Source organism: Chiloscyllium punctatum, chromosome 1, assembly GCF_047496795.1.
Source record: "Chiloscyllium punctatum isolate Juve2018m chromosome 1, sChiPun1.3, whole genome shotgun sequence".
Lineage (NCBI taxonomy): Eukaryota > Metazoa > Chordata > Chondrichthyes > Orectolobiformes > Hemiscylliidae > Chiloscyllium > Chiloscyllium punctatum.
In genome coordinates, this window is record NC_092739.1 from 42,778,003 (window position 1) to 42,805,951 (window position 27,949).

Below are 27,949 nucleotides of genomic sequence, written 5' to 3' on the forward strand. Positions count from 1 at the left end.
CACTATGTTAGCAGTTTTCACTGTTCAAACAAAAAAGTATTCAACAGAAATTTATGGAAAAACAGGGATGATGTAAACATTAAATAGAATTCATTGCACTATAACCGTTTAATTTTTAAACGGGGTACTGACAGTGACAGTTCTCACCATTCAAATAACATTGAGGCTGCCTAGCCAAGTTAATGTTTAATGGTCAAATGGAAAAAACCTAAAAGCCTGCTAAAAAGGTTAATCTCATATTATAAAGAGGTTTATCAAATTACCAAAAAAATTAAAAACAGAAAAGGCACTTCATAGACACTTAGTTCATCATATATAAAACACCAATTAGTCAAAGCTAAATGGGTCTGGGAGGGTTGCTCTTTGGAGGGTCAGTGTGGGCCTGTTCCCCACAAGTAGATAATTTAATCTAAACTAAAAAAGCTAAATGGAAGAAGAGTATTGCAAATGCATTCCTCAATTCAATAAAATCAGAGCGTTTCCCCGAGTTATATTTCCCCAAGTGGAACGTCAGTACAAGGAATAATTTCTGTACTTGGCCTACCCTTGAAAAGCAAGAGTGTACAGAAATATTTGCATTACCTCCGAATCCTGAAGCAGCTGTTGTGGTGGTGGTTCCGAAACCAAAACTGGGCTGTGCCGTGGTTTTGGCACCAAAAGAACCAAAAGAAAATCCAGTGGTTCCTAAAAAGAACAGATTTATCACTAAGGATGGCACAGGTTTTCATTGTTGTGCATTTTAATTGTTGTTTATGGGTGTGTCACCAGAGACTTGGTAATACTGAAGATTTGATCATAATGGATTAAATAAATATTCACTCATCACACAACAGATGGCACGGAGTATTTTTTTCACCCATGTGATCCAAATTACGTAGAACATAGACTTTTGGAGCAAATGACTTTCTAATTGTCCTCAAGGTGAAAAGCAAAAAACTTTTCATTTCAAAACCAATCTTGATCACGTGGCATCGAATTGCTGGCCCTGTGTTAACAGGTGTAAGAAGAGCTTCACCAGAATTAAATAAAATTCTCTTTCAGATGTTGTGAATTCCCAGCAGATTGTGCATTTGATTTAAACTCAACATGTGGTTCAAGACCAGGCCTCCGGAACAGGCTTGTACACATCTATCAAGCTCTGAGCAGAAGATACTCTTTCTTCACAACATTGCTGCTGCAAGCTGAAAATTGATCTTTTGAATGAACTTGTCACTTAGGAACAGGAGGTGGCCATTGGGCATCTCAGACTCTCTGCCATTCATGAAGTTAATGATTGCTCCATTATTGTGCATCTCTAAGAGAACCTTTCATCCCCTTGCTTGGCAAGAATCTACCTACCTCTGGATTAAAAATATTCACAGACTCTGCCTCCTATGCTCTTGGAGGGAAATTTTCTAAATATTTACGACTGAGAAAAAATTCTTCTCATCTCTCCCTTAACTAGGTGACTTTTTTTTTTAAGAAGAACAGTGCACCCTAGTTCTGGATTCATGCCACCAACGGAAATACCTATTTCATGTTCGCCCTGTCAAAATCACTCTGCATCTTTGTATCAGGAGGCAGTCACACTTATGATGGGGGAGGGGGTCGCCTGACTCGATCAGTGTTCATGGTCAAGAGTGTATGACTCCAGGTAAGGAGAACTGGAGGGAAAACATGTCTCAAAGGCAAGATTCCTTCAGCTTGTCTGGGTAAAAACGGGGCTGCGTGGTGGAGGATGAAGCCATTTAAATGGGAGGAGAAGAAAGGAACATAATGGTAGTTTGTGACACTATACTGAGGGAAGTTGAAAAATGTTCTCCACAATAAAAAAACAACGCAAGTCCAGATGGTTGTGCTGTCTGCCCAGTGGAAAAGTTCAAGTCATTTGCTCAGGACTGGAGAGATACCCGCAGTGCAATATCTTCATGAAGGGAGAAATCATGCCTGACAAATTTACTAGAATTCTTTGAGGTAATACCAAGATAGATAAATTGGAATCAGTGGATGTAACATATTGGATTTTCAGAAGGCATTTGATGAAGTACTACATGTTAGACTGCTTAAGAGAAGGACCCATGCTGTTGAAGGTAATATGGTTTTTTTAAGCATGCTTAGAGGATGAGCTAACAAATAGAAGATAGAATGGAGGGGCTGTTGTGGTGCAATGGTAGAGACCCTTGCTCTGAACCAGGATGGCAAGTTCAAGACCTACTTCTGAACAGGTTGATTAGAAAATACCTAGAAGGGAAGAGATGGGATTTGGGGTCATTTTCAAGATGGCAATTTGGAACTAGTGGAGTGCCACAAGGATCAGTCTGGGACCACAGTTATTTACAACAATATTAATGACATGGATGTGAAAAATGAAGATAGGTGGAATGGCGAGTGGGGAGGATGACTGCACAAAATTTATGGACAGGCACGGAGCAGCAAAAATTCTGCAGTTCGAACACAGTGCAGGAAAATGTCAGGTACACTTTGATACTTTGGCAGGAAAAGTGGTGAAGCTGAATATTGTTTAAATAGAGAAAGACAGCAGAATAATGCAGAACAGAAGGATCTGGGAGACCTCAGTCAGGAATCACAAAAATGCTAGCATCCAAGTTCAGCGACTAATAGGAAAAACCAATGGAATGTTGGCTAATTCAAAGGGAATGTAGGTTATGCTGAAACAGCACAAATCACTGGTCAGAGCACAGCTGGAATACTGTGAACAGTTTTGGCTCCTTTATCTTAGGAAAGATATACTAGTACTGTAGGCAGTCCAGACAAGGTTCATTATGCTGATACCAGGTATGGAGGGACTATCTATTGAGGAGACGTCGAGTAAGTTGGAATTTAGAAAAATGACAGGTGACCTTAGGAGACCCGACAGGATTGATGCGGAAAGATGCTTTCCCCCTGTGTGAGTCTCAGTCCACAGGGCATAATCTCAGAAGGAGGGGTCACTTATTTCTGACAGATGAGGAGGAATTTCTTCTCCAAATGAATCTGTAGAATTCTTTACGACAGAGTTGGGTCATTAAACACATTCAAGGCAGAGGTAGATTCCCTTACTGGTGGAAATCTTTCTAAGGTTACTGGGAAAAGGCAGGGAAGTGGGATTTAGCATTATCAGATCAGCCATGATCTCACTGAATAGCAGAGCAGTCCCAATGAGCTGAATGACCTATCTCAGCTCTTACACCTTAGTCTTACAACAGAGGGAGGCTCCAGTCATCCTGATCCATGTAGGTATCAGAAAAGGAGGTTCTTGTATGAAGAATTAAAAATTGGATCCTGAAAGGATTTCTGGCCTAATACTTGAACCATGTGCTAACTGACAGGGTAAATCAGATTGGGTATTTTTAAAACACCCTGCCCAGGGATTTTATTATATATCTCTGAATCAGGTGGGACTTGAACCAGAGTTAGGGACACCTGAGAGGAATGTATGGCTCAAAGATTGGTATGGGAGAATTTGGTCACAGTTTAGGGAACATTTGATGCCAGTAACATGGAAAGCAGAATCTATACTGTCAGGACAGTCTCCACCTGAACCATGCTAGGACTGGCTTTCTTACAAGTCGCATATCTAGGGAAGTAGGCAGGCTTTTAAGTTAAATATTGGGGTCAAAGAATCAAACCTGGGAAGGGGTGATAAATCAACTAGTACAGCCAAGGCCAAAAGAAAGTAATATGAGTAATTATAAACATACTGTGGGAGGAAGGGACAGAGACTATAATCCAAGGGTAAACCATAAAAATATGGTCAGAAGATACAGAAATAAGAAAAGGTTAAAGACTGTATCTGAAAATATGTGGCTTTTGAAACAAATTAGATGTGTAGAGAATGGAAAAGAAATGAATAAGTACAACTCAGGAGTCACTGCAAAGGCACAGCTGCAGGACGACATGGATTGCAACCTGAATCTTGAAGGATTCATCACATTTAGGAAGGACACAGTACTAGCAAAAGGCGGAGTTTTGTAAATGTTAATCAATGATAGTAGCACATAGAAGGGGATGACCTAACTTTATGATATTAGGATGTGGAAACATTTGGTAGAGATGGAAGTTAATAAAAGCAAAAGATCACCTCTGGGAGACATACATAGGCCTCGTAATAGAAACCAAACAGTAGCTTAGAGCACAAAGGAATAAATAACTTGAGAGAGAGAGCAGCAAGAGGACCACAATGGCAGTTGCTACTTAGAATGTTTAAGCCCAGAATTTCAGCTCATGACCCACTTGGAATTCTGAACCCCAATTAGGGAAACTCTGCTCTAGCAAATACAAGCAGCATCCCAGAAAAAGTGACAAATCAAGAAACTAAAGTGAAGAAGAAACTCAAGAAAATTACAATTACCGAGGAGGCACAGAGTAAATTTCTGGAGCTGTGGTTTGACAAATGCCCTACTACTAAGGACTTGATCGCAGGGTCTCAAAAGAAATGGCTAGTGAAATAGTTGATGTGGTGGTTTCAATTTTCTGAAATCCTTCTGATTCAGGGAAATTCCGATCAGAGTATGACAGCAAATGTAACTTTCATTCCAGAAGGCAACGAGAGAGAAAGCAGAAAACTATAGGCCATTTAGCTTGACATTGGTCATAGAGGAAATGTTAGAAGCTAATATTAAGAAGGTACAGCAGAGCACTTATAAAATTTCAAGGCAAGGTAAGGGGTTTAAAGTAAAGGAACCCCAAGGGGGAAGTGGCCATAACAGAACAAACTGACCCTGCAGATGGAGAAGGAGAAGCTGGAAAGATTTAGTTGGTATTACAATTGAGTAACGGTAACTACAATTGAGGGAGGAGCTGGCCAGATTTGATTAGAAGGGGTGCCTGACAGGGAAGATAGTGCACCAATAATGGCAAGACTTCTAGGTGTAATTCAGGAAGTGTAGTGAAGGCAGGCTCAATTAAGGCATTTAAGATGGCATTAGATCAATAAAGTAGGAACATCGTGCTAGGTCACAGCCAGACGGCAGGAGATTGGCACTAACTCTCATGCTTAGACAGTTGGTGGAGATATAATCAGCCCAGTGGCCCTCCTCTGCCCCATAACGATTCCGTTTTTAAGTATCTTCAAACTAATAAATTGCTGGCCCAGATGAAATGCATCTAGGCTGCTCAGAAAAGCAAGGGAGTAAATGAGGTTCTGACAACAATTTGTCAACTCTGTCTGGTGACAGCTGTGCTGGCGAACTGGGGCCAAACATTGGAACGTTGTTTTAAAAAAAAGGACAAGTTGGAATGAGTAACAGCAGTTTTGAAGTTCGGCAAGTTATGGTCTCGTTTGTTTCCAATACTAATTTTCATTTCGAAAAGGTGAATAATCAAGGACAGTCAACATGGATTTGTTAAGGGAAGATAATGACTGTCTAAACTGCTTGAATTTCTTTGATAATGTAATGAGGATAGTAGATGAGGCAAGTACATTTGGATTTAGTCTGTTTGGATTTCAGTAAGGCACTTGACATGGTCCCACATGGTAAATTTGTCAGGTAATTAAGTGCAATAGTTACCATGGCACAGTGGTAACGCCCCTACCCAAGTTCAACCTCTCACCAGCTCTGCAGACGTGTCATAACATTTCTATGAGATTGATGAGGAAAGGTCTCCAAGGGAAAGTGGCAAGTTGGATCCAAGTGGCAGGCAGCAATGCTAATGAAGACATAATTAACTGAAAGGATGTTTCAAATAGGATTTGTCAGGTGTCAGGTCTGGGTTCCTTACTGTTCAAAGGATAAATCACTGACACAGAATTAAAGGTACAAGTCATGTAGTTGACAATGAGGACAGACGCTGTAGTCTGCATGGATACTCAAGACTGGTCTGTAGTGCCAGTGCCACTGCCACTGCACCATCTCTGAACCAGAAGATTGGGATTGGGCCATGCCCCAGAGATGTGTCACAGATCAAAAATGCTGAGAACTAAGTGCTGATGGGCAGAAAAAGTGGCAACTTTAATTCAACCTGGTGATGTTCAAGGTATGTAATTTTGGAAGACAAACAACATATGAATAGTTGGACACTGAGAAATGTACAGGATTACAGATATACAGACCCCTGTTGATATTAGTTTGCTGTAGATCTGCAGTTGACCAATATAATTTCAGTAAGAAAACCCCCATTTGGCCACTTGAGCTTCCTCCACCATTTAACAGAATCATGGTTGATCTGATTAGAACCTTAAATCCTCATTCTCATCCATCCCTGATAAACTTTCACCACCTTAACAAGAATTTATTCATCCATCTTAAAAATATTCAAAGACTCAAGAGCCAATGGGCAAAAAATGGCAGATGGAGTTCAATCTGGATAAATGCGAGGTATTGCTTTTTGGTACAACAAGGGTAGGGCTTATACAATTATTGGTTGGACCTTGGGTGGTGTTGTAGAACAGAGGGACCTGGTGGGGGGGCAGGTACATAATTACTTGACGTGTGCATCACATATAGACAGTGTGGTTAAAAAGGCATTTAGCACACTTGCCTTTATTGCTTAGTCCTTCGACTATAAAGAATTGGGAAGCAGGTTGAGATTGTACAGGACACTGGTGAGGCCTCTTCTGGAATACTGTGTATAGTTCTGGTCACCCAGTTGGAGGAAGGATATTATTAAGCTGGAGGGGATTCAGAAGAGATGTACCAGGATGTTGTGGATATGGACGGTTTGGGTTATAAAGAAAGGCTGAATAAGCTGGGACATTTTTTCACTGGAGTATAGGAGGTTGAGAGGCAACCTTTTAGAAGTTTATAAAATAATAAGGGGTATAGGTAGAGTTACTGGTTGTTCTCTTTTCCCTGCGGTGGGGGATTTCAAGACATGGGGACATATTTTTAAAGTGAGAGGAAAGAGATTTTAAAAAGACACGGGGTAAAGTTTTTTTTTACACAGAGTAGTTTGCTTGTGGAATGGACTTTCTGAGGAAGTGGTGGATGCAGGTACAATTACAATGTTTAAAAGACATTTGGTGAAGTACATGAATAGGGAAGGGTCAGAGGGATATGGACCAGGAGCAGGCAGGTGGGACCAGTTTAGTTTGCGATTATGCTCAGCATGGACTCGTTGGACTGAAGGGTCCGTTTCCATACCATATGTTTACAGAAAGAGTTCCGAAGCCTTACAATCCTCGGAATTATCTTGTCGTCACTTTTTTTAAAAAATGGGTGACTCCTTATTTTTAAGCAATGAACCCTAGCTCTTGCTTTCCCTGTAAAAAGAAACACTGTCTCCACATCTACGGTGTCGAGACTTCTCATCTATGTTTCAAACAAGTTACCTTTTACTCTTATAAAACTCAGCAACATAATCCAATCCTGCACAACCTTTCCTCAGAACATAACCTCTCCATTACAGTATTAGTCTGTAAACCATCTCTCAAATGCTTTTAACATGTTTACATCCTTCTATAAATATGGAAACTAATTTTGTCCACAGAACTCCAGATGTGGTTTTATCAGTGGCCTGTATAACTGAAGCATAATTTCCCTACTTTCTTTATTCAACTCCTCTCGTAATAACCATTAACGTTCTATTAGTTATCAAACATAATAGAATATCCTTTATATATGTGCTGTACCTGCCTTTTGCGATTCTTACATTAGAACACCCAAATAAAACCATAGGCGTAGAAATTAGGCCATTCAGCTCATCAAGTCTGCTCCGCCATTCAATCACGGCTGATAAGCTTCTCAACCCCATTCTCCCACCTTCTCCCGTAACCCTTGATAACTCTGTAGCAATTATCCTCAATGACATGGCCTCCACAGCCTTCTGTGGCAGTGAATTCCATAAATTCACTGCTCTCTGGCTGAAGAAGTTTCTCCTTATCTCTCTACAAAGGTCTTCCCTTTACTCTAAGGCTGTGCCCTCAGGTCCTGGTCTTTCCTCCCAAAGGAAAGATCTTCACAACATCCACTCTGTCCAGGCCTTTCAGTATTCTAAGTTTCAAATAGATTCCCACCCTCATCTTTCCAAACGCCATCGAGTGTAGACCCAGAGTCCTCAAACGTTTCTCATATGTTAAGCTTTTCATTCCTGGGATCATTCTTGTGAAGCTCCTCTGAAGATGCTGCAGGCCCAGTACATCCTTCCTGAGATAAGGTGCCCAAAACTACACACAATACTCCAAATGGAGTCTGACCAGAGTTTTATAGATCCTCAGAAGTACATCCCTGCTTTTATATTCAAGTCTGCACAAATTAAATGCCAACATTGCATTTGCCTTCCTAACTACTGACTCAAACTGCAAGTTTACCTTGAGAGAATCGTGGCCTGAAACTCCAAAGTCTCTTTGCACTTCAGATTTCTGAATTTTCTCCCTATTTAGAAAATTGTCCATGCCTCTATTCTTCCTACCAAAGTGCATAACGTCTCTGCATCTCAGTGCTCCACTTTCACCATTTTCGTAACATGCTTCTTTAATCTTTCTGCCAAAATGGACAATTTCACATTTTTTTCAAATTATACTCCATTTGCCACATCTTTGTCCACTCACTCAATCTATAACATTTTCACCTCCTTATGTCCTATTCACAACTTAACATCCTACTTATCAACATCATAAGCAAATCTGTCAATGTTCTGTTCCTTTATCCAGATCATTTATTTAAATTGCAAACAGTTGAGGTCCCAGCAACGATGCCTGCAATACACTTATTACATTTGGTCAACCTGAAAAACAGCTATTTCCACACCACCCTCCCCCGCCTAAATGCAGCCAGCGTACTGTATCCTGTGAGCCAGCCAATTGTCTGTCCAAGCCCATATACTGCCCCCCCACACAATAAGCTTTCTCTTATATTCATTTACATGGCACTCTATCATGTGCTTTCTGGAAATCGAAGTACAGAACATCCCCTTTATTCAGAACACGTTACCACTTCAGAGAATTTCAGATAAGTTAAACATAATTTTCTCTTCCCGTAACAATCTGCATGATTACCAAAAGACAAAAGCAGTTTTATACCATTCAGATAAAGTCTGCCCTGCCATTCAAATCAGGGCTTATATATTTCTCAACCCCATTCTCCTGCCTTCTTTTCATAAGCTTGATCCCCTTACGATCAGAACCTCTGTCTTAAATACACTCAATTATTTGTCCACCAAAGCCTTCTTCAGCACTCAGTTCCACAGATTAACCATCCTCCAGCTGACAAAATTCCTCTTAATCTCAGTAATAAAGGGTAATCCCTTCACTCTGAGGCCATGCTAACAGGTCTAGTCTCTTCTGTCTAATGGAAACATCTTCTCCATGTTCACCCTATCCAGGTCTCTCAGTACCCTTAGAAAGTTTTAAATCAGATCTCTCTCACCCTTCAAAACCCTATCGAGTACAGGCCTAGAGTCCTCAACTGCTCCTCAAATGACAAGCCTTTCTTCCCTAGATCATTCTTTTAAACCTCCTCTAGAACCCCTCCAACACCAGCACATCCTTCCTTAGATATAATTAAGAATCACACAACACCGGGTTAGAGTCCAACAGGTTTATTTGGAGCGCGGCTTCTTCATCAGATGGTGACAGTGCTCCAAAAGCTAGTGCCTCCAATTCAACCTGTTGGGCTATAACTTGGTGTTGTGCGATTTTTAACTTTTTTAACACCCCAGTCCAACACTGATACCTCCGAATGTGTCATGTGAATAATTTGTGGTCCCAGCACTGACCCCTCCACAGCTCCACTAGTCACCAACTGTCATCCTGAAAAAGACCCTTTATCCTCATTCTCTGCCAGTCAGCTAATCCTTGATCCATGTCTGTACCTTGCTCCTAACACCATGGGTTCGTATCTTATTTAACAGCCAGAGGGCTTGCTAAAGGGTTTCCAAACAGATGACATCCACTGGCTCTCTTTTGTATAACTTATCAAACTTGTTCATGAAAATGGTCCCAGGAATGAAAAGCTTAACATGTAAGAAATGTTTGAGGACCCTGGGTCTTTACTCAAAGACATTTAGAAGGATGAGAGGGGATTGAAATGAAACTTGCAGAATCTTGACTGGCCTGAACAGAGTGGATGTTAGGAAGCTGTTTCCACTGGAAGAAGAGACTAGGACCTGAGGGCACAGACTTAGATAAAAGGGAAGATGTTTTAGGACAGAGATGAGGAAAAATTTCTTCAGCCAGAGAGTAGTGAATCTATGTAATTCATTGAAAGGTTGCAGAGGCCAGGTCATTGAGTATATTCAAGACCAAGATAGATCAGCTCTTGAGTATCAAGGGGATCAAGGGTTACAGGGAGAAGGCAAGAGAATGGGGATGAGAAACTTATAAGCCATGATTGAATAGCAGAGCAGATTGAATAAGTTGAATGGTATAATTTCTGCTCCTGTGTCTTATTACCACCTCAAGAGAATTGTAATAGATTTGCCAGACATTACCTTCCCCCAACCAACCACCCTCCCCCCGTAGATTTAGCACCATTTATTTTTCATCATCATCATCATCCATCCCCTCAAACATCTCCACATTGAAATTCATTTTCCATGCATCCAGTGACTCCACAGATTTATCAATGTCCTTTTGAAGTTGCCATACTGTTTGCGCTCAGTTTCAACACATCCCCAAGTTTTCTATCAGCTGCGCCTGACCTCCCTATGCAGCCTCGTTAACCAATGTCCTGTACAGTGTGCGGATGTTAACCAATGTCCTGTACAGTGTGCGGATGTTCCCCCCTCCCCTCCGGTCAGGCTGCAGCCCTCACGCGGTACCATTGTCCCCAGATCCGGGCCACATTCGAAACCCCGGCAACTCCCGCGCGCAGCCCACGCGCCGCCGGGCCAGGTGGCCGGAGCAACAACACCGAGGCGGGGCAACCACTTCCTGCGGCTTAAACCCCAAATGCGACGTCCGCCCCTCCGGCTCGCAAACTCACCGGAGCTCCCACCGCCCAAACTGAACGCCATGGTGCAGCGCGCCGGTCCCTCATGGCATTCTGAGCCGGGTGGAGTGCAGACATCCCCGTTTAAACGTTCCGCCGGTCATGTTGCACCCGGAACGTTTCGATCAGGTCACTAAAGTTGTTGAACCATTTCGTTTTGCTGCTGGGGTTCGAAAGGGTTGCAGTGAAGCAGGAAGCGAAAACCTTGCATCCGCACAGCCATTGCTTCCTCCTACATTACTGATGCGTAGGAGTGGGAGATGTTGTCACAAAGAAGTCTGGCGTGAGGCGTTTGTATACCTACAACAAGCTTCAGGAGAAACCCATGCGGATTTACACTTCCGTTGGAAGCAATGGACAGTTATTTCTAAATATATCAGAAGTCTTTTGATTTTTGTTTACAGAATGGTGAAAGAATAAAAATGCAACCTTCGGCAACTAATCAATTCAGATCACAGTCAAGTGGATCTGGCCTCACTGTTTCAACAAACGCTGCCTCACACCACCAGGGTCCCAGGTTCGATTCCAGCCTCAGGCGACTCTCTGTGTGGAGTTTGCACATTGTCCCAGTGTCTCTGTGGGTTTCCTCCGGGTGCTCTGGTTTCCTCCCACAATCCAAAGATGCGCAGGTCAGGTGAATTGGTCATGCTCAATTGCCCAGTGTTCAGGGATGTGTAGGTTGGGTGCAGTAGTCAGAGGAAATGTAGACGAAAAGGGGAATGGGTCCGGCTAGGTTACTCCTCGGAGGGTCAGTTTGGACGTTGGGCCAAATGGCCCGTTTCCTCACTGTAGGGATTCTAGGATTCCGTCAACCTAATGGCAAGCATCTTCGGAAACATCACTGCGTTGTTTACAAACAAGATGTGGAGAAGCAGGTGTGGACAAAGTCAAGAATCACACAATGCCACGTTATAGTCCAACAGGTTTATTTGGAAGCTCTAGCTTTCGGAGCAGTGCTCCTTCATTTAGTAGCCGATGAAGGAGCAGGCTTATGAAAGCTAGTGCTTCCAAATAAACTTACTGAACTATAATATGGTATTACTGGATTAGTGGTGCTGGAAGAGCACAGCAGTTCAGGCAGCATCCAACGAGCAGCGAAATCAACGTTTCGGGCAAAAGCCCTTCATCAGGAATAAAGGCAGTGAGCCTGAAGCATGGAGAGATAAGCTAGAGGAGGGTGGGGGTGGGGAGAGAGTAGCATAGAGTACAATGGGTGAGTGGGGGAGGAGATGAAGGTGATAGGTCAAGGAGGAGAGGGTGGAGTGGATAGGTGGAAAAGAAGATAGGCAGGTCGGACAAGTCAAGGAGACAGTAACTGAGCTGGAAGTTTGAAACTAGGATGAGGTGGGGGAAGGGGAAATGAGGAAGCTGTTGAAGTCCACATTGATGCCCTGGGGTTGAAGTCTTCCGAGGCGGAAGATGAGGCGTTCTTCCTCCAGGCGTCTGGTGGTGAGGGAGCGGCGGTGAAGGAGGCCCAGGACCTCCATGTCCTCGGCAGAGTGGGAGGGGGAGTTGAAATGTTGGGCCACGGGGTGGTTTGGTTGATTGGTGCGGGTGTCTCGGAGATGTTCCCTAAAGCGCTCTGCTAGGAGGCGCCCAGTCTCCCCAATGTAGAGGAGACCACATCGGGAGCAACGGATACAATAAATGATATTGGTGGATGTGCAGGTGAAACTTTGATGGATGTGGAAGGCTCCTTTAGGGCCTTGGATAGAGGTGAGGGAGGAGGTGTGGGCACAGGTTTTACAGTTCCTGCAGTGGCAGGGGAAAGTGCCAGAATGGGAGGGTGGGTCGTAGGGGGGGGGGAACTGACCAGGTAGTCACGGAGGGAACGGTCTTTGCGGAAGGCGGAAAGGGGTGGGGAGGGAAATATATCCCTGGTGGTGGGGTCTTTTTGGAGGTGGCGGAAATGTCGGTGGATGATTTGGTTGATGCGAAGGTTTGTAGGGTGGAAGGTGAGCACCAGGGGCGTTCTGTCCTTGTTACAGTTGGAGGGGTGGGGTCTGACGGCGGAGGTGCGGGATGTGGACGAGATGCGTTGGAGGGCATCTTTAACCACGTGGGAAGGGAAATTGCGGTCTCTAAAGAAGGAGGCCATCTGGTGTATCCTATGGTGGAACTGGTCCTCATGGGAGCAGATACGGCGGAGGCGGAGAAATTGGGAATACGGGATGGCATTTTTGCAAGAGATAGGGTGGGAAGAGGTGTAATCCAGGTAGTTATGGGAGTCAGTGGGTTTGTAAAAAATGTCAGTGTCAAGTCGGTCGTCACTAATGGAGATGGAGAGGTCCAGGAAGGGGAGCGAGGTGTCAGATAGTCCAGGTAAATTTAAGGTCAGGGTGGAATGTGTTGGTGAAGTTGATGAATTGCTCAACCTCCTCGCGGGAGCACGAGGTGGCGCCAATGCAGTCATCAATGTAGCGGAGGAAGAGGTGGGGAGTGGTGCCGGTGTAATTACGGAAGATCAACTGTTCTACATAGCCAACAAAGAGACAGGCATAGCTGGGGCCCATACGTGTGCCCATGGCTACGCCTTTGGTCTGGAGGAAGTGGGAGGATTCAAAGGAGAAATTGTTAAGGTGAGGACCAGTTCGGCCAAACGAATGAGAGTGTCAGTGGAAGGGTACTGTTGGGGACGTCTGGAGAGGAAAAAACAGAGGGCTTGGAGGCCCTGGTCATGGCGAATGGAGGTGTAGAGGGATTGGATATCCATGATGAAGATAAGGCGTTGGGGGCCGGGGAAACGGAAGTCTTGGAGGAGGTGGAGGGCGTGGGTGGCGTCTCGAACGTATGTGGGGAGTTCCTGGACTAGGGGGGATAGGACAGTGTCAAGGTAGGTAGAGATGAGTTCAGTGGGGCAGGAGCATGCTGAGACAATGGGTCGGCCAGGGTGGTCAGGCTTGTGGATCTTGGGAAGGAGGTAGAACCGGGCAGTGCGGGGTTGGAAGCTGTGGGTGGGAGATCTCCTGAGGTGATGAGGTTCTGTATGGTCTGGGAGATGATGGGGGGTGGGGTCATGGTCGAGGGAGCAGTAGGAAGAGGTGTCCTCGAGTTGGCGTTTGGCTTCGGCGGTGTAGAGGTCAGTGCGCCAGACTACCACTGCGCCCCCTTTATCCGCTGGCTTGATGGTGAGGTTGGGATTGGAGCAGAGGGATTGGAGGGCTGCGCGTTGTGAGGGTGAGAGGTTGGAGTGGGGAGGGGGGGACGACAGGTTGAGGCGGTTAATGTCCCGGCGGCAGTTGGAAATGAAGAGGTCGAGGGCAGGTAATAGGCCAGCGAGGGGTGTCCAGGTGGATGCAGTGTGTTGGAGATGGGCGAAGGGGTCCTCGGAAGGTGGGCGGGAGTCCTGATTGTGAAAGTAAGGTCGGAGGCGGAGGCGACGGAAGAATTGTTCGATGTCACGTCGTGTATTAAATTCATTGATGCGTGGACGGAGGGGGATGAAGGTGAGTCCTTTGCTGAGGACTGATCGTTCGTCCTCAGTGAGGGGGAGGTCTGGAGGGATGGTGAAAACTCGGCAGGGCCGGGAGCTGGGATCTGGTGTGGGTGTAGAGCTGGGAGTGGGGTCGGAGCCAGTACCTGGAGTGGGTGTGATGGTGAGGGGAATGGGGGTGGAGGCATGAGCTGGGGTGATGTTCCCCTCGGGGTTCTGGGGTGTGGGGATAGTGACAGTGGGGTCTGTGGGGGGCGTATCAGCAGAATGCAGGTGAGTGGCGCTGGTGGAGGCGGAAGTGGTGGTGATCATGGCAGTAGGGGTGGCGGGAGTCACTGAGCATGTGGCATCAGCGATGATGTGAGGGCTGGAAGTGGCTGTGGGAGTGGCCATGATGTGGGCGGAAGTGACATCATCACTCAGCGTGGGGGTGGTAGCTGCGTCAGCCACATGGCTAATGGCGTTCCGCCTTCCGCAAAGACCGTTTCCCTCTGCGACTACCTGGTCAAGTCCACACCCCCCTACGACCCAATCAACCAAACCGCCCCGTGGCCCAACATTTCAACTCTCCCTCCCACTCTGCCGAGGACATGGAGGTCCTGGGCCTCCTTCACCGCCGCTCCCTCACCACCAGACGCCTGGAGGAAGAACACCTCATCTTCCGCCTCGGAACACTTCAACCCCAGGGCATCAATGTGGACTTCAACAGCTTCCTCATTTCCCCTTCCCCCACCTCATCCTAGTTTCAAACTTCCAGCTCAGTTACTGTCTCCTTGAATTGTCCGACCTGCCTATCTTCTTTTCCACCTATCCACTCCACCCTCTCCCCCTTGACCTATCACCTTCATCTCCTCCCCCACTCACCCATTGTACTCTATGCTACTCTCTCCCCACCCCCACCCTCCTCTAGCTTATCTCTCCATGCTTCAGGCTCACTGCCTTTATTCCTGATGAAGGGCTTTTGCCCGAAACGTTGATTTCGCTGCTCGTTGGATGCTGCCTGAACTGCTGTGCTCTTCCAGCACCACTAATCCAGTATTTGGTTTTCAGCATCTGCAGTCATTGTTTTTACCTATAATGTGGTATTGTCTGATTTTTAACTTGGTTACAAATTAAATTTTGTAAACAAAGTCCGAGTTAATTGGAATTTTAAGGTTCGTAGAGTTCATCATGATGAAGCTGTAAGATTCTTGTTTAGAATCATAATCAGTCTCACGTTGTAGTTGTGACCATTTTCAAGAAGGGAGATACGATTGATTGCAGGAACTACAGAGGGATCTCCCACCTGTCTGACACAGTCAAGGTATGTCAAAAATCCTCTTTGAACACCTCTTCCCAAGGTTTGAAAAGCTCCCAGCAGAGTCCATCCATCAAGAGACAAGGTGGACATGATTTTCAGGTCAAGGCAAAACCAAGCTAATTGCAAAGATACATAGCTTTTTTGAACCTCACAAGGGCCCTTTGACTCTGCCAAGCAGGAGAGACTGTTGAATGTGCTCCACAAGTTTTGTTGCCTGCCGAAATTCATCACCATCATCCACTTCCGCAGGACAACATCCAGGCTGTGAACCTGACCAATGGATCCACAATGCGTATGCAACTGAGGCCAAGTAAGGTAGTGTTATCACACCAATGTTTTTCTCCATCTTCCTTACCACAATACTTCTCCACATCTTCATGAAGCTTTCGACAGGAGTAGAACAAATGTATAGGACAAAACAGGAAACTATTCAACCTATCTCCAATTCAGAACCAACCCTAGCTCAATCTCTGCCATCAAGCTGCAGAGTACTTGTATGTGTGCAAGAACCATTGATGTATTCATAAGTGTTATGAAGATGTAGGTGTGTAGTGTACCTTTGAGAGAGAGAGGAAACTAGCAAGAACTGACTGAAAGCATAGAGTGTGCTCAACAATTTAGAAATGTAACATTTGGTTGAAAAAAATAGCTGGAGTTGCATTGGTATGGAACAGAAACAAATTCAAATTTGGCCAATCAGTTTAAATTATGCCCCAGATATCAAAATCCAATCGAATTTGAATTTTACTGTGTGGGATGACATCAAACCAATGAAATGATCCAATGTTTTGGGGTAGAAAATTGGACATTTTGAACAGTTGGGGGAAGAACTGCAAAACGCACCAACAAAAACAGACTACTAGCCAAATAGCTCTGTGAAAGGTTCCTGTCCATAAGAAAGTTGTGTAGCAGGAGACCAAAAAGATGACCCAGGAAAATACAGAGGAAAATCTACAAAGGAGAATCAATGGCTGGTTTTGAAATGTGATTTTTTTTTTAGATCTTAATTGGAGTTTTTATTTTTATTGGACCAGTATTGTGGAGTGGGAGGTAAAAGATAGGTTGAAGAGAAAGGAGTTGTCAATGCCGATTTTAATGTTCTCTGTTGGACTTAAAGAATAAAATTGTTAATTTTTACTTTAAATAGCGACATCTGGGATAGTTTTTTGCCTGTCAAAATTTAAAGGATTATGGTGCGAGGGGAGCTTCTCTGTGTGACGGGTTTAAATGAGCAGATGGGTGTACCTTGTGTCATAATAATGAGGCATATAGGAAAATGGAGCTTAGGCTAAACATCGTTAAGATAAAGGTCCACACAACACTGCCCCAGCCGTGACTCCCAACCCCCCAGAGTGACTACCTCACTGCTCTTGTGGAGACCATGTCCTGTCTTCACATTAAGAATAACCTGCACCATGTTGTGTGGCACTATCACTGTGCTAGGCAGACAAGGCAGATTTAGCAATGCAAGACTGGGCACCAATGAGGTGCTGTGGGTCATCAACAGTAGTTGCATTGTACTCCCAATACAATCTGCAACCTTGTGGCCTGATATAGGCCCCAATCCACCATTACCATCAAGCCAGGGATCAACCGTGGTTCAGTGAAGAGTGCAGGAGGGCATGCCAAGAACAGCATGATGCATTCCTAAAAGTAAGGTGTCAATCTGGTGAAGGACTACTTGTGTGCCTAAGCAGCAAGTGAGCTAAGCATGGAAACAATCAATGGGTCAGATCCAAGCTCTACAGTCCTGCAACATCCAGTTGTGAATGTTGGTGGAGAATTAAGTAACTCACTGGAGGAGGAGGCTGCACAAGTATCCTGATCTCAATGATGGAATAGTCCAGCAAACCAGTGCAAAAGATAAGGCTGAAGTATTCGCAGCAATCTTCAGCCAGAAATGTCGAGTGGATGATCTATCTCAGCCTCTTCCAGTATTCCCCAGCATCACAGATACCAATCTTCAGCCAATTTAGTTCAGTCAGTGTGATATCAAGAAATGGTTGGAAACACTGGAAATTGCATAGGCTGTGGACCCGAACAATACTGCAATACTGCTGAAAACTTATTCTCTAGAACTTGCCACTCCGCTAGCCAAGCTCCTCCATTAAGTTACAACAATTGCATCTATCCAATGTGGACAATTGCTCAGTTGTGTCTTGTATGTAAAAAGCAAGACAAATCCATTTAACGTGGCCTATTACTGCCTCATCAATCTACTCTCAATTATCAGTAAAGTGATGGAAGGTGTCATCAATAGAGCTATCAGCACGTGGTCCTGATCTCATTACAACTTTGGTTCAGTCATGGACAAAAAGCTGAATACCAGAGGTGAGGTTAGAGTGACAGCCTTTGACATCAAATTGGCACTCAATTGAGTGTGGCATCAAGGAGCCTTACCAAACTAGAATGAGTGGGTATTAGAGGGGCAAACTCTGTAATGTTTGGAGTCACACCTGACACATGGGAAGATGGTTTAGTTGTTGGAAGTCAGTCATGTCAGCTCCAGGATATCTTTGCAGGAGTTCATCAGGTAGTATCCTAGGCTCAACCATCTTCAGCTGCTTCATAAATGACCTTCCCTCCATTATAAGGTCTGAAGTGGGGATGTTTGCAGATGATTGCACAATGTTCATCTCAGCAGATATTGAAGCAGTCACTGTTCAAATATATCAAGTATGAATCATATCCAAGCTTGGGCTGATGAGTCAAAAAGTGTGGTGCTGGGAAAGCACAGCCAGTCAGGCTGCATCCAAGGAGCAGAGGAATCAGGTAGCATCAGAGGCATCAGGAAGCTTGCAAATGCCAAGCTATGACCAGCACCAATAAAAGACAATCTAATCACCACCGCTTGAAATTCAAAGGTGTTACCATCACTGAATCCCCTACTATCAACATTCTGGGGGTTACTATTGATCAGAAACCCATCTGGCCTCGCCACATAAACATAGTGACCACAAGAGCAATTCAGAGCCTAGGAATACACTGGTTAGTAATTCATCTCATGAACCTCTTCTCCATTATCTACAAGTCAGAAGTCTGTTAGAGTATTCTCCACCAACAACGCTCGGTCGCAGCAGGTTGTACTATCTAAAGATGCATTATTCCCAGCATTACGTAGGAATCTCACATCTAAGACAGAACAATTTGGAGCGGTAGCATCCAATTAGGAGCATAAATTACATTTGGAGCATCTTCAACTGGGCTAGATGAAGAACAAGTAAAAAAACTGGAAAATGCGTGAAAACTCAAGCGTCCCACCCAGCCGGTTCAGCAAACTCAATGTACCCTAATTGGGACCATGTTTGAAGATCCTGTATTAAACTGTTTAGACACCTCAGTGCTCACGTGACTGGAAAATAAGTAAATCAAGGGACTGCCTAAGAGGAAACAGACATTTTCAAAATGGGTTCCTGTGGCCCAACAATGAAACAGAAGACTTTTTGTTTTGTTTTTAAATGCAATTTGCACTTTTGAGGAAATAATGAGATGACCTTTGATAGACATTCTATGAAATAGACTGGATGGATCAAACCAGAACACTGTTTGCTTTCCCACTTAAGGTAAACTTGTATTTCAAGCTCTGTTACCTCGGTGTCAGTTTGGCTTGGTGATAAGTCCTCTGTCCTATAAATCAGAAATCTACAGATTCAAGCTACTCCAGTTTTTAAACAAAATCTTTAGTGCTGTAAATATCTGTTAGCTCCCCTTCAAGCCATTCACCATCCTGACTTGGAAAAAGGTCGTATTTATTCTGTTCCACTGGGTCAAAATCCTGGAACTTCCTCCCTAATGACGTTTTGGCCAAATGGATTGCAGCAGTTTGAGAAGCCAGTGTCCTGCCATCTTCACTTCGGGCTCAACATAATTTAACAAAAACAGTATTGAGGGACTGTTCTTCTATTAGAGGTGCTTTCCATTACTCAGAGCTTGAGATGAGGGCTCTCTCCACTCATGTCAAAGTGGAAGTTTCCATTTGAAGAAATTCACCCCCAATAATTTAATTGGTCATTCGTTTAATTTGCTCTATGTCTGATTTGGCGGCTGAACTTGTGTAAAATCAATTGAGGATGAGTTAATTTCTGTGAGGCGAAAGGGATTGGCCTCAGAGCCATTATCAAAAATTGGAGAAGAACACAGCAATGCTTGTTTTTTGAAGAAATGTTTCGGGCACAGGTAAAGCAGACAAGCAAGGCATCCAGAGCTAGAGATGGGGAATAGGCAGGAGATTGGAACTAGGAAACAGAACCGGTGCTGGTACGATGGACCGAATGGCCTGCCCTGTTACTATTCTGTGCAATCTAGGGTCACACAGTCCTGGGGGAGTGCAGGTGCCGCTCCGTCTTTCAAACTCGAGCTCTTCGAGTAATATGCCTGAATCCAGAACAAGGTCTTTTCCCGGACAAAGTTACAACTCACACAACACCAGGTTATAGTCCAACAGGTTTAATTGGAAGCACACTAGCTTTCGGAGCAACGCTCCTTCATCAGGTGATAGTGGAGGGCTCAATCCTAACACACAGAATCTATTGCAAAAATTTAGTGTGATGTAACTGAAATTATACATTGAAAATTTTGTTGCCCTTTGCACAGCTCCTGTTCAGGGAGAGCCTGCCTTCCTTCGTGCCGATCAGGTGATAGGATAATAAACAATAAATAGTTGAGCGGTTCAGAACCCTGACAGCTTGCACTGGGAGCAGGAGACAGCATGAGGGCTCAGCTGAACAAGGTGCTTGCAGTTACAGGGATGCTCCTATTAATTTCCAGCATGACGGTAAGGAACTACTTTTAAAATAAAAGGACGACTCACAAACCTCAGTAACTCTCATTTCAATCATTTGAAACAACAGGCGGAAAAATGAGTACCCCATTCGACCGAGTAGGATGACAAACTGTAGTTCAACAAGGGTTTACGTCCGGTCAGATAGGAAACCTCGAACTGCGTCCCAGAAAGTTGCACTCGCAGTTCGGCGGAATATCTGATGCTGGAGATCAGAGTGGAAAACTGTGGCCCTGGAAAGGTATAGCAGGTCTAAGGAGCTTGATCAAGAAGTTTGCAGATGACAAGACGCTTGGTAGTGTAATAGTGAGGAGGAAAACTATAGACGACAGGATGGATGTAGAGGGTGCTGGTCTGATGGCACATGGAATTTAATTCTGCAAAATGAGACGTGATGCACTTTGGGAGGATGAAGGAACAAGGGCAAAGGAGTACACTATGAATGGTATGACCCGAGGCAGTGCAGACGATCAGAAGGGCCAGGTTTACATATCCACAAATCGTGGAAGGCAGCCGAGCAGATAAAACAATTAGATGGTATATTCGAAATTAACCTTTCATTAGTCAAGGCATTGATCAAGCTCCTTAGACCCGCTATACTTTTCAATAACCAGGAACATAGACTTAAGGTAAAAGGACAGGATGGTTAGAGGGAATTTAAGGAGGCATTCATTTCACTCAAAGGGTGGTACAATTTGGAAACCCCCTGCCTGAAAGTGTAGATGAGGAACCATCACAACACTTAAGTATTTAGAGATTACTAAGCATTGATGAATGTTCCAACAGCCCTAAAGGTTGAAACATCACACTAGGAATGAAGTTAAGGCTTTAGTCTTCCCTGCGTTTTACCATAGAGTCATAGAGCTATACAGCATGCAAACAGACCCTTTGGTCCAACTTATCTATGCTGATGTGATATCCTACATAACCATTTACCAGCATTTGGCCTATTTCCCTTTGAACCCTTCCTTTTCCTATACATATCCAGATGCCTTTTAAATATGGTAATTGCACCAGCCTCCACCACTTCCCCTGTTACAAATAAAAAAAAACAGCTGATGCTGGAATCCATGGTAGACAAGCAGGAGGCTGGAAAAACACAGCAAGCCACGTAGCAGGAGGTAGAGTCGTCCTGAAGAAGGGTTACACGTGAAACGTTGACCTCTCCACCTCCTAACGCTGCTTGGCTTGCTATGTTCTTCCAGCCTTCTGCTTGCCCAACACTTCCTCTAGCAGCTCATTCCATACACTCACCACCCTCTGCATGCAAAAGTTGCCCTTTAGGTCTTTTTAAAAAATCTTTCCTCTTCACTTCATACCTATGCCCTCTAGGTTTGGACTCCACTTACCTCTGGGAAAAATACCTTGGCTATTCTCCCTCATGATTTTACAAACCTCTAAGGTCATCCCTCAGCCTCTGATGCTCCAGAGAAAATAGTCCCAACCTCTCCCTATAGCTCAAACCGCCCAATCCTGGCAACATCCTTGTAAATCATTTCTGAACCCTTGCAACTTTCAAAGGAATAAGTTTCCAGAAATTGATAAAAGCAAATAGTTAGACTAGAGTTACTGGATGTCTGGGCTTGACATGAACATGTACAATTAAGGATGGAGGTTTGCTTGTGAGAGCTGAAAGGTTCATCACCATTCTAGGTAACATCTTCAGTGAGCCTCCAGATGGAGCACTGCTGGTGATTCCTGCTTTCTATTTATGTTTGGGTTTCTTTGGGTTGCAGATGTCATTTTCTATGGTCATTTCCTGTTTTTTTTCCCTCGGGGGTGGTAATTTGGGTCCAAGTTAATGTGTTTGTTGATGGAGTTCCGGTTGGAATGCCATGCCTCTAGGAATTCTCCTGTGTGTCTCTGTTTGGCTTGTTCTAGGATGGATGTGTTGTCCCAGTTGAAGTGGTGTCCTTCCTCATCTGTATGTAAGGATACTAGTGCGTGTCTTGGACCTGATTTACCACCCACTGAGAAAAAGAACAGGAAATGACATCACCATAGGAAATCACATCACCATAGGAAATGACCACCACAGGAAATGAGATCACCAATCCAAACATATAAATAGAAAGCAGGAATCATCAGCAATGCTTTAGCTGGAGGCTCACTGAAGATGTTACCTGGTACGGTGATGAAATGTCTGAACATGAACCTTCCAGCTCATACAGCAAATGAACATGGCTATTGAACACTTACCTCATCTACCTCCATAGCCCTGTATGCCACTGATAATGAAAAATTAACCTCTACTTTAAACATATCGAAGATTGAGCTTCCAGAGTCCTCTACGGCAGAGAATTCCAAAGGTTCACCATTGTCTGATTAAAATATTCTCAATCCCGGGCCAGACTCACAAGCAGAGTTAAAAGAAAAATCCTACCTTCAACTGTCCGAAATATCCCTTTAAGTATTCGAAGTTTCAATGAGAACATCTCTCTTTCTTCAGAACCTGAAACACAGGCCCAGACTGCCCAAACTCACTTCACAGGATATGCCTGCTATCATGGGAACAAGTCTGGTGCATATTGCTTTCAGTCTACGGCAATAATATCCTTTCTGTTAGAGACCAAAACTGCACACAGTACCCCAGAGGCTGTCTAATCAAACTTTTTCACGCAGTTTAAAATGGAGAAGGGGGAAAGAAAAGGATGTTTAATCGAACCAAGACTTGAGGAAGTAAGGTCAAAAAGGTGGAGAAGTTTTAGAAACAGAATTCATGGGACATGTACAATTGAAATCCTAGCCTTCTTTTAAAAAGGAATTTAAGTACCTCTTCCCTTCATGAAGTCTTTCTCCCCCTTTATTTTCCATGCCCAAATTGATTAAATCACCAGGGTTAATAGACAAGTTAACCTTGTTAAGTGCTTTGGAAGAGTTTAGGCAAAGCAACATTACTTTTATATACAAAGTCTTATGATGCTGGAGTCACTGGACTTAAAACATTTACTGTTTTCCCCTCTATAGATGGTGCTACACCTGAGTTTCTCAAACTGGTCCTTTGGATGGAAAGTAAACAGTCTGCTGGGTTGCCAAATTTATCATTAGTTGCATGAACTCAATGATATGATTTATTATTTCGACTAGTCAAAATATTGAAAGCTTTCAAGCATGTTCACATGGAAAATGTTTGTTAACCAGGAATGTAATATTAAAATCTGATAAATGGTCATAATCTGTTGAATAATTTCCATGATTTCTCAACAAAATTAATGCAATTACTTGACAGAAAATTAATTTGTAAACAGACAGATTTGCAAATCTCAGTAAAAGGATTAAAACATTTCCAGTGAAAAAGTTTCTCATGTAGAGTTCATTGAATAGAATTGAGTGTTGACACTAAAATATGTAAAATACAATTATTTGTAGATCCAGTTGGTTCCAATTTCTGACAACCAGAAACCATTAGTTCAGCGGATTAAGAGATCAATGCTTTGGCGCTGGATTACTCAGAGACCCATTGGTGCAACTTGCAGGGTGGACTCTGAATGCATCACCAATTACTGTGAAATTCAGGATACGTATGTATTCAAGTACTATTCCCACACTTACTAAATTTTGTTTAGATTAAAAAATTTGTAAAATTCCAAGAAATAGATTTTAACACACATTAAGTAGACATATAATCTACAAAGCATAACAGTATTAACAATGGCAGTTTTGCCAGTAAATTAATTTTAACACCATGGCAGAAGGTTTAGAGCATGTTTTTAAACTTGGCATCCTCAAGAAAATACAACATGGGAGAAACAAAGAAAATCTTGGGTTACAAAATCTATTTTGTTTGTGGCAGATAGGAAAACCAGAGGTCAAAAACCAATGGACCAACTGGTCTTGTTGATCTCTAGATGTTAATAAGTCACATACTGAAATGTTCAGGCTATACTGTATACAGTTTTATACTTTTTCATATCTCAGCATTGAAGCTTAATATTGATCTATTAATATTGATTAACTACCAAAATTTTAAATGGAGTATGAAATCTATCCTTCAAAATCTTACATGCTGGAGTAGTTTAAGGGTTCCAGGAATTAGTTTGTTTATATATGGAGGTGTTCCTGGATAGTCAAGACTTTGTTTCTTCCTGCACCCACACAATTTTGACCAATGACCATGAAGGAAAATACTGTATTTCTGCTCAGCGGAGGCACAGTACATTACATTTTTTCACTTCAGGCACACTCAGGGCATTGGAATAATATGCATTGAAAGTGAACTGATGGAGTTTGTTAAATTGTATACATTTGCATATTCTAATTTTACATTGTCTTGCAGCCAAACAGCCTGGTAGCACCAAATTTAAAGATGAAGGAAAAAGTTGGTCCTATTGGAATTCTACGAGCACAGTCAATACTCTATTTGCTGTCACCATCTGAAAGGACAGTGTGATTTGATCCAATTATTGGGATATACAGTGACTCTAATTCATACTCTTCACTCCAGATGGCTGGATTTGCCTGCAGTAGTACACCTGCCAGCCAACTCCAGTCAATAGATACACAAATTCCTATAGCATTGTGTGATACAAGATTGGCTTTAACATCAATCTCATAAGTAGGGCTTGAGCTATTTGCTAGTCATGCAGGCTTGATGCCAAAATATGACACAAGGCTAGCTTATGGGATAAGGGCGACCCCAAACAAGTCATTGCTTGCTGTATATCATGCAAACTTATAAAATACCCTAAGGCCACCATTTTCCATCTAAATACAGGTGAAATTAACTGAATAATCCAGAGTATGAAAAGAATTGCATGAACAGCTAATTGAAGATAGAGCTCGCAACATGACTCACTGAAATATTTTAGAAGATGCAGGCGATCAAGCACAGGGCACAGTCCCTTGCAGGCAAAATAAATCTATCAGCACCCAATTATTTTTTATCATAGAATCTCTACACAGCGTGGAAGCAGGCCATTTGACTCATTGAGTCCACACTGCCCCTCCAAAGAGCAGCCGTCCACCCAGACACATCCCCTACCCTAACCTAGTAGCCCTGCATTTCCCTGGCTAACCCACCTAGCCTGCACATCCCTGGACATCATGGACAATTTAGCTTGGCCAATCCACCTAACCTGTAGATCTTTGGATTGTGGGTCGAAATCAGAGAATGCAGAGGAAACCCACACAGACACAGGGAGAATGTGCAAACTCCACACTGACAGTCGCCCAAGGCTGGAATCAAACCCATATCTCTGGTACTGAGTGCACCACACAATTCAAATTATTGTCCCCTTTGAAATTTGGTATGACATCTGTCCACCAAGTTTGTTTTCATCAATACCATCGACTGTTCTACACTATCAAATATTTGTACCCCTCCCTTCTCTCAGTCCTTTCGATTAATAACTTTTCTCATGTTTCCTTCCTGGATTAGTATACAAGTGTTCCAATGAAAAGATATTTGAGGTATATACTGAAGCACTGATAACCAACCCTGAGAATATATAGAACAGCTTGGTCAAATAAAGTTGGTTAAAATATGTGAACCAATACAATATGAATGTTTCTTCCCTTGCAGGATTTCACTATGTTCATTACAAACAGTCTCAGCCTAACCCAGTGGACACGAGGCTCCAATCATCACTATTTAGATGTAATCATGTTTTGGAAACTACTCATTTTCACTCTCCTAAAAATGATCTGTGGATGCAAAACCACTTCACTTCCCTGACAGTCAATGAAATCTCTAGCCACAGAACATGAATACTGGTGTAATAAAGTTACCTGAGGCCACTACAACTAAGCGATTCTAACACATACCATGGATATTGCTGATTTGCCAAACTCACTGGATGATCTTATACAGCGAAATTGTACAGACATATTTTTGTGATTAAAGTACCACAAATTGAATAGCATACTTTATTAATATTTTGGAAACATTACAATTACACACATTCTGCAATGCCAAACATGGGTCAGTATGTCACAAAATGCTATGAAGTGTTTGTGTTGTGCTTATTTTTAAAAAAACAAAATTATCTAAAACATTTCAATCCATACAAAAAATATATACAAAGTACACTACTTGGTATACAGTGTGAAGCAGAGTAAGACCTGTTCTATACAGACAATCATGGTTACTTCCTTGAAAATTTAGATCATGTTTTGGACAGTGCTTAGCATCACATTATTGGCCTGAACACAGAAGGCAGATTTAAGAAATTTAACCATGACATACTATTGGTAAGTACAGTTGCTGGGGTGGAGTCAATAGTGGATGTTAACTTGATTATTAACCAAGCTAGTAAACAAGCTAACATGTCATACAAAATATTAATTTGACACAGTGTAACTTGGATCCTTAGATTGCTTTATTAAATACACAAATATTTAATAATGAATTGTGGCATACCAAATCACTCGACGTTACACTGAATATGCAAGTGGTAATGTGAACAGTAAACTGTCCTGAGTGCCACTAGTGGATTCGCCAGAATACAAAACACAGGAATAAGAGGGAGGGGTGTGTAAATAACACTATGTCCTTCCTCATACCTTTTCTATTACATTCTGAATAAAATCTTAAACAGCTGAGCTGATGATGATGTCTGGAGTGCATTAAAAGGCAAAGAGTACACAGAGAAACCAACCAAGTCCAAATTCATATGTAGAGATAGAATATTGTTTGGTACTGACATTCTTCATTAATTTGACTACCTTCTTTCTTCCCCCAAATGAGCAAAATATGAATAAAACCATTTTTCCACAGAATTTAATAAATACTTTGATTTTCTTGACTGCAGCAACATAACTCTTTGCCATAATCACAAGAGGTGTATTTACAAAATACTTAGCAGTCCATTTGGCAAGTGCAGAAATAAATATGAATGCAGCAAAGGGATGGGAGAGAAAGAAAGAAAAATGTAGGGGTAAGGGTCCTAAACAAACTAGATCGCTCTAAACAGAAGAAAGGACCCAGCCTGTGGCCATTCTCATTAAAGTCAAAATGAGCTAAATTACATATACTTCAATATATACACAAGTAAACTTATTCAAAACCTCAGAGTGCCAAATTCAAAATTGTTATAGCAGTATACTTCTTCATAACACACACAGATCTGAAGCAAAGGCTTGGTTACAAAAGTTCGCCTTTACAAACTGAAGTCATAGCGGTCAACACTGCAGAACTGCACTGGGTAGTTCATTTAAAAATCAATTTTTAAATCATTACTCAATTTTTTAAAAGCTGCATTTGATACTTGAAGTAGTGTTGTATACCAATGTATAATTTTGCAAGCTCAACCTTGAAAGCTTATTATTCACGTCAGTAGACTTTAAAATTATAGGTAACAGACAGTGCTCTGTGAGACTTTGAAACCGATGGTAATTCCAAAAAATGGGGAAGAAAACAAACATGTATCCTTTGCATAGTTTCACTCAACGAGGCTGCAGAAATATTGGCATGAAGTTTCAAGACGGTTTCAAAAGGGGTGTCCTTTCTGCCTCGGATGCCTGTTTAGGAAAAGAATACATTATAAAAAATCCAAGAATAAAAAAAAGTGCACATCACTGACCATTCCAACAAATACCTGAAGATAAATGCTTCCTCACTGACATGTCTGCTCTCTTTTCTTTCCAAAGCC

General features: G+C 42.9%; 3 protein-coding genes across 10 annotated transcripts in view; 1 reads left to right on the forward strand and 2 right to left on the reverse strand.

The window, feature by feature from the left end:
• The window catches only part of nup54 (nucleoporin 54), a 72,940-nt gene extending 61,521 nt beyond the window's left edge, over nt 1–11,419 (reverse strand). The window contains exons 1-2 of one of the 7 annotated variants that reach the window (XM_072549592.1): nt 10,842–11,419; nt 583–684 (exon numbers count right to left, since the gene is read on the reverse strand). In XM_072549592.1, the coding sequence (XP_072405693.1) occupies nt 583–684; nt 10,842–10,872 (133 nt within the window). In that variant the 5' untranslated portion in view covers nt 10,873–11,419. Of the gene's footprint in view, nt 1–582; nt 685–10,677; nt 10,808–10,841 lie in introns of those variants that run through there. The other 6 variants (XM_072549635.1, XM_072549698.1, XM_072549621.1 and 3 more) reach the window with 6 other exon arrangements.
• An 8,826-nt stretch (nt 11,420–20,245) lies between these two features.
• On the forward strand, nt 20,246–26,216 carry LOC140456053 (liver-expressed antimicrobial peptide 2-like). Its single transcript, XM_072550708.1, has 3 exons — nt 20,246–20,354; nt 23,730–23,881; nt 25,882–26,216. The coding sequence occupies exons 1-3, from the start codon at nt 20,289–20,291 to the stop codon at nt 25,916–25,918; spliced, it is 255 nt and encodes an 84-aa protein (XP_072406809.1). The 5' UTR covers nt 20,246–20,288; the 3' UTR covers nt 25,919–26,216.
• Nucleotides 26,212–27,949, reverse strand: part of LOC140455550 (lysosome membrane protein 2-like) — a 69,001-nt gene continuing 67,263 nt past the window's right edge. For both annotated transcript variants that reach the window (XM_072550578.1, XM_072550501.1), the window contains one exon: nt 26,212–27,818. In XM_072550578.1, coding sequence (XP_072406679.1) covers nt 27,777–27,818 — 42 coding nt within the window. In that variant the 3' untranslated portion in view covers nt 26,212–27,776. The remainder of the gene's footprint in view (nt 27,819–27,949) is intronic.